Below are 5815 nucleotides of genomic sequence, written 5' to 3'. Positions count from 1 at the left end.
TTTCTTTTGAATTTTAAAGAAAAAGTTGTAAATCTTGGTGAAACTTTAAATGTTTTCTCATAAAAGTTTCAAATCTTGGCAAAATTTTCAAACCTTTTTTTATATTAGGCCATACAAACTTTTGACACCAATATAAAAGTTTCACTTCTGAACGAAACTAATAGGAAATAATCATCCATGGTTACAAACAATGCACCACCACGAATAGTCATTTTTTGCTGCCGCACGCAGTCCGTTAGACAGTCCGCAGGTTCAGTCCTGCTCTAATACCATGTCGGCACGCGCAGAGTGTGCCATGTGGCAGATGGAGCATCGAGTGCGGGGGGTCCCAATCCCTCGCCTCCTAGCCACGCATGCCTCTCTCTCCCCCAAAAAGGTCCCGGGAGGGATTAGAGAGAGTCTTCACATAAGCCTTTTATATTCACGGCCCCCAAGAGGGCACATATGCATATGGGATTATTTCCCAATATATCCACCTGTTGACAGCGCGCAGGACCCCTCTACAATTCATCAATTAACCATGCCGAGGGGTGAAGGCCACCACCTCCAACATGATCTAGACGCCCAATCGTTTCCTTTTGCTAAAATCGAAGACTACAAGAGTTTCTGAGATACCCTTCTTGTGGCTTTGCCACGTGTGTGCGAAACTAGTGTAGCATAACCATGGGGGACTCATATGCTCTCTCATGACACTCCACGAGGCAAGAGCTCTTTGATAGAGTAGAATGTTTTCCGAATATAATTTATGTCTCTTGTATGAGAGCACTAAAGGACGAGCTATATGAGCCGCTTTCATCTAGAGCACATCGAACACTAAGGGCCAAACAAGGGGAATGATTGTTAATGAAAAGGCGCGAAGTTGGGTGGTAGCATGGGGCGGGGTTATTCACGGTTTGTTGACCGTTCTTATTTATTTGCATATATATATATATAGGACTTTCTCTCTCTTCCGTGTTTTTGGGATCGACACTCTCTCTCTTCGGAGTTGGCTAGTGTCATTGTATCTCTCTCTACCTATAACAAGGGACTTTCTCGCTCTTCGCAGGACAACATTCTCTCTCTTCGGGGTTGGCTAGTTTCAGTGTATCTCTCTCTATATATTTGCTGAATTTACGGTCTCTCTCTGTCTTTCTAGATGTCTCATATAAGGGTCTTTGTGGCTCTTCGCTGGGTCGACACTCTCGCTCTTCGGTATCCGCTAGTTTCAGTTTCTCTCTCTCTCTCTCTCTCGATGTGCTCAAAAGTTAAGCGCGCGCTCGCTCTCTCTCTCTCTCTCTCTCAGTCTTTCTCACTCTTCCGCCTTCGCTCGTTTCAGTGTTTCTCTCTCTTCCGCATTAATCAGCTTCCTTGCCCGTTAGCATTTTTCTCTCTGCTTCCCATTAACTTTACGTGGAGTATTGATCCCTTCTCGTTCTCTCTTGTTTCAATGTCGGCCTCGCCTCCTTCCGGCCATCCGTTGTGTCGTCTTCAACCTGTTTCAGGTCCCTGCCGCCCTTATAACTCATCCCATTCGCCATAGCTCCACTTTCACGAGCCCCTGCCTCATCCAGATTGTGCCCACAAAGTCCTCGGCGTCCAGCGAGCTGCTCCTTCAAATCTTTCATCCGACGTATCGATTTTGGAGTCCGCCCCGTCGATCGAAGAAATTGTTAAATGGCTCATGTTGTCTTCTCTACTGGGGCCTTTGCCCTTCTTGCTCTGCTCTCTTGCTCCCTGGGGTGGCATTATGGACATTGGGCCAGTGCTACGATATCCATGGCGGCTAGCTCCGAAGCTGCCAATATCACTGTGACAGTTGACGGGCGGACTCCTTTTGCCGTCGTTGATGAAACTGCTTTCATTTGCGCTACCTTGGACTGGTGGCCTTCAGACCACTGTAACTACGGTACCTGCAGTTGGGGACAAGCATCTCTTCTCAACTTGGTACACTCTGAAACCCGACCGAATGCAAATAAAATAGAAACCAAAATTTGTGACAAAATTCGTCCGCAGTCCACCCACACTCATCATGCTTTCTCGAATCTTATACACTCTTTTACTTCCTTTTTCCCATGTTTTCTGATATATTCCTTTGCTTGCCTTTGGCAGAATCTGTCCAACCCTCTGCTACACAATGCTGTCAAAGGTATAAACTCGGTTCTAGCGACTTAGATAGCCTGGCGTGTGCGATACCTAAATTCAAACATATAAGTCCGTGTGCGATCAAGCTACCCGGGATTTCCACCGGCCACCCAAATTTTATGGTCGACGCATTTTGCAGCGTTTTCCCCTCTGAAGATTAGAATGGGAGGAACTTTGCAAGACAGAGTAATTTACGAGATCGGGCAAACTGTCGAGCCATGCTTGCCATTTGTATACAATTATTCGGCCGTGTTCGGATATTCTGGCGGGTGTCTGCCTCTGTGGCGTTGGGATGATCTTAACACATTCTTCCAAAGCGTAGAGTAATCCTTTAACCTCCTGATGACTCTAAAAATCGATACTAGGATGATTATCCCATTGAGACTTCGATAATATCTTTTGATAACAGCATAATTCACAGTGCGGCGATAGCAATACCGATTGGGTAATGGGTTGTGTGCAGATGCGAGGTCGCTTTTGGATTGAACGTGTTGTATGGGAGCCATGAGAACAGCAGCTTTGGTGGAGTATGGAATTCAAGCAACGCACGTGACTTGATTCAGTATAGTCATGACCGGGGTTACAATATAAGTTCTTGGGAATTAGGTGCGAGCAGGAAAACCGATTATACATTACACCATTGGACACGGCTCAGTTTATCTCATGCATTTCATGAGTGATGCAACAGCGTCTTGCAAAAACAGCATAAGACATTTCTGTGCGATCTTATATATTGTGTTTTGCAGGGAATGAATTAGCGGGATATATCGATCCACAGCAGTATGCTGCCAATATGAAGGAGCTTTCAGCGATAGTAGAGCAAATTTATGCAGATCGGTTTATTAAACCGTTGCTGGCAGCTCCAGATAGTGACTTTTTTCCATGGTGGACACAATACTTCCTGCAAGACTCTTCAAACTATAGCGTGAATGTTATCACACAGCACCTATACAGCTTGGGCGCAGGTAAGTTAACCTCAGACCTCGTTTTTATCTCCCACCTATACAGTTTGGTCGTTTCTCTCTACCACTAGATAGGATGTTATGACGCAGCTTGGGCGCGGGCTCAGTGGCTTTAGTACACAAAGTTGTAAAATAGCAAACCACACCTCGAGCTGAAAGTGCTAACCAAGGTTCCCCGAATTGAAAAGAATTAAAAAATGTATTAGAAAGGTAAGAGAGGAATGGTGGAACGGCAAGGGGGGATAATGAGGACTTTCCTCTATCCATGAGGAGAGGAGCCCCTTCCCTCAAAAGAATTCATGAATCATAACCCTCTCTCTCGTTCTTTTAAAATATCTTCATGAATCGTAACCCTTACTCTCTTGTTCTCTTCATATAGCCTAGTGCTACGACATCAAGAGTAACATTTGGAGGTTTCGAGTGCAAGTCCCCCCCTTTGCATGAAAATTTGAAGCTCTCTTTGACCTTAGCTTAATTGGGACAATATATATTCATGTAGTCTAGTGGTAAGAGTGAGTTCAAGCACGAAATTTTGAAGCTATCTCTTTCAAGATTTTAGCTCAATTGGGTACTACCTTTGTTGACATTAAGGGCCGTTAAAATAGGTAGATGGGAAGTATAGACATAGAAATAGGTAAGAGTCATTAGGTTTGGTCCCCCCATAAGGAGGCTCAATAGTAGAGAATACGTCGACAATAAACTAGCCCTTAAAGGATTGTACCTTTGGATCATTAACTATGCTAACATGTTTTCAGTTAATGTCTAGAGATGTCCATACTTTTTTCTCAACATAGCAAGGTCAAAAATGTCAAAATGGGCACGCTAATTCTATCTTTTTGTAGGGAATGACACTGATTTGGTGCAAAAGATTCTCGATCCCTCTTTTTTGGATCTACAAAATGCCACATTTACAGGCCTACAAGCTACGCTACAACAATATGGTCCATGGACACAAGCTTGGGTTGGAGAAGCAGGAGGAGCATACAATAGTGGCCAACCTTTCGTTACAGATGCATTTATTTCTGGTTTTTGGTACTTTTCAATGTTCCCACACCTAGCCTATAATTTGTGACATGATGCATACAAAGAAATAGATTATAAGAGCCAATTTGTATGGCATTATTGATTACATACAAAAGGGTATTTCATTATGTTCCTTATATTCAAGTTCCAACGGTCAAATAGTTCCATAGCTCTACTATTACTTTGATCTCTAAGTCGTAACAAACATTCTTTTTGTAGGTATTTGGACCAACTTGGGATTGCTTCACATTTTGGTACAAAATGTTATTGTCGCCAATCCTTGATTGGTGGCAACTATGGGCTTCTCAATACAAGCACATTCGTTCCCAATCCTGATTATTATAAGTAAGAGTGCAAGGATTGTTCTCCCCGTTTTTGTGAGCCATAATAGTCTTTATTCTCTATATTTACTTGGTAGGATTCAGGGATGAGCAGTAGACTCATAGTAGATTATTTACAGGCAACCTACCTTGTCTAGTAGATTATTAGTTGACTATTGGCAAAATCATTAACATTGTTGGGTATGATGCTTTTCAGTGCACTCTTATGGCACCGTTTGATGGGTGCCAAAGTTCTCATGACAACATCAATGGGCTCACCCTTTTTGCGAGCCTATGCACATTGTTCCAAGGGCATTGTATGTATTTCACCTTTCTTCCTCAAAGTATAAAGTATCTTTCAAGTTAGCTTTGGAATCTATGCAATAGTGCTCCTCTTCTACTATTGCTAGTCTATCATTATCGAATATAACCAAGGGAAGGAAAGTACTTTTGCCAATCTACGCTTGAAATTTTCTCTCTATTGTTGCCTTAATCTTGCTACTTTTAGCCATCTAAGAGATCTAGAAAAGTGATACAATTCAACATGCAATGGTGCAAGATGATTTGGAAGAAGCTTAATGATTTGCAAGATGATTTGTGAGAAGCTTAATAAAAGGTATTTTGATGAATATGTCAAATGATGATAATGTGCATGCAGGATGGAGCTACAGTTGTGCTACTCAATCTAAGCAATCAAACAACCTACACAATATCTCTATTGGTACAACCTTCACTTGAGATCACAACAAGAGAGGAGTATCATCTCACGCCAAAGGATGGAGACCTTCATAGCCAAACTAGCCTCTTAAATGGAGTACCATTGGAAGTGACAACCCAAGGAGAGATACCTACTTTAACCCCCCAAGTGGTAAAAAATACAAAACCATTATCCATGCAACCCTTATCAATTGCATTTATCTTATTGCCTATGCAAATTCCTGCATGCTCAATTAGCTAATAATCATGAGAGAAATTTGTATATCCTTGTTTGTATTAAAAAAAAAAAGATATGATGATTATATTCTTGGCTCGATCCATATGAGTTCTTGACAAATGGGCTCATAAATCCTAAAGGTCACTTATAGAAAGAAAGTGAAAGCTTCTCTTCGATCATAAAAGCTCTAATGTATATGCATAGAAAGAAAGGGAAAGCTTCTCTTTGATAAAAGCTCTAATGTATATGCACCTATAGCCTCTTGTATTTTAAATTTATGATTCCTCTCTTACATGTAAATACTCCTTTGGAGCCTTAGCAATCACTCTCTCTGTAAGCATTGTACATACTCCAAAGAAGCCCTTGCAATCATTCCCTTTACATTCTATACCACATTTTTAAACAATGGTCGTCAACTAAAAATCAAGCCAATTATGATTGGCTCTATTTCACGA

At 41.8% G+C, this 5815-nt stretch overlaps 1 protein-coding gene across 1 annotated transcript; it reads left to right on the top strand.

Moving 5' to 3' along the window:
• Positions 1 to 1755: 1755 nt before the first annotated feature.
• Positions 1756 to 5384, top strand: LOC147896784 (heparanase-like protein 3). The gene is made up of 9 exons (XM_087381152.1): positions 1756 to 1923; positions 2089 to 2125; positions 2261 to 2444; positions 2585 to 2727; positions 2868 to 3086; positions 3926 to 4115; positions 4326 to 4451; positions 4644 to 4743; positions 5085 to 5384. The coding sequence occupies exons 1-9, from the start codon at positions 1756 to 1758 to the stop codon at positions 5382 to 5384; spliced, it is 1467 nt and encodes a 488-aa protein (XP_087237278.1).
• The last annotated feature ends 431 nt before the right edge of the window (positions 5385 to 5815 follow it).

Source organism: Dipteris shenzhenensis, chromosome 11, assembly GCF_047967505.1.
Source record: "Dipteris shenzhenensis isolate YYH24624 ecotype China chromosome 11, Dip_SZ_1.0, whole genome shotgun sequence".
Classification (NCBI taxonomy): Eukaryota; Viridiplantae; Streptophyta; class Polypodiopsida; order Gleicheniales; family Dipteridaceae; genus Dipteris; species Dipteris shenzhenensis.
The sequence above is the reverse complement of the archived record's forward strand: the minus strand, read 5'-3'. Positions and strand labels throughout refer to the sequence as shown.

Excerpts from the sequence above, each read along its gene's own strand:
- LOC147896784 (XM_087381152.1), top strand. The coding sequence starts at position 1,756 with ATGGCGGCTAGCTCCGAAGCTGCCAATATCACTGTGACAGTTGACGGG. Across the intron at positions 1,924-2,088 it reads AAGCATCTCTTCTCAACTTG|AATCTGTCCAACCCTCTGCT; the intron begins GTACACTCTGAA and ends TGCCTTTGGCAG. Across the intron at positions 2,728-2,867 it reads TATAAGTTCTTGGGAATTAG|GGAATGAATTAGCGGGATAT; the intron begins GTGCGAGCAGGA and ends TGTGTTTTGCAG.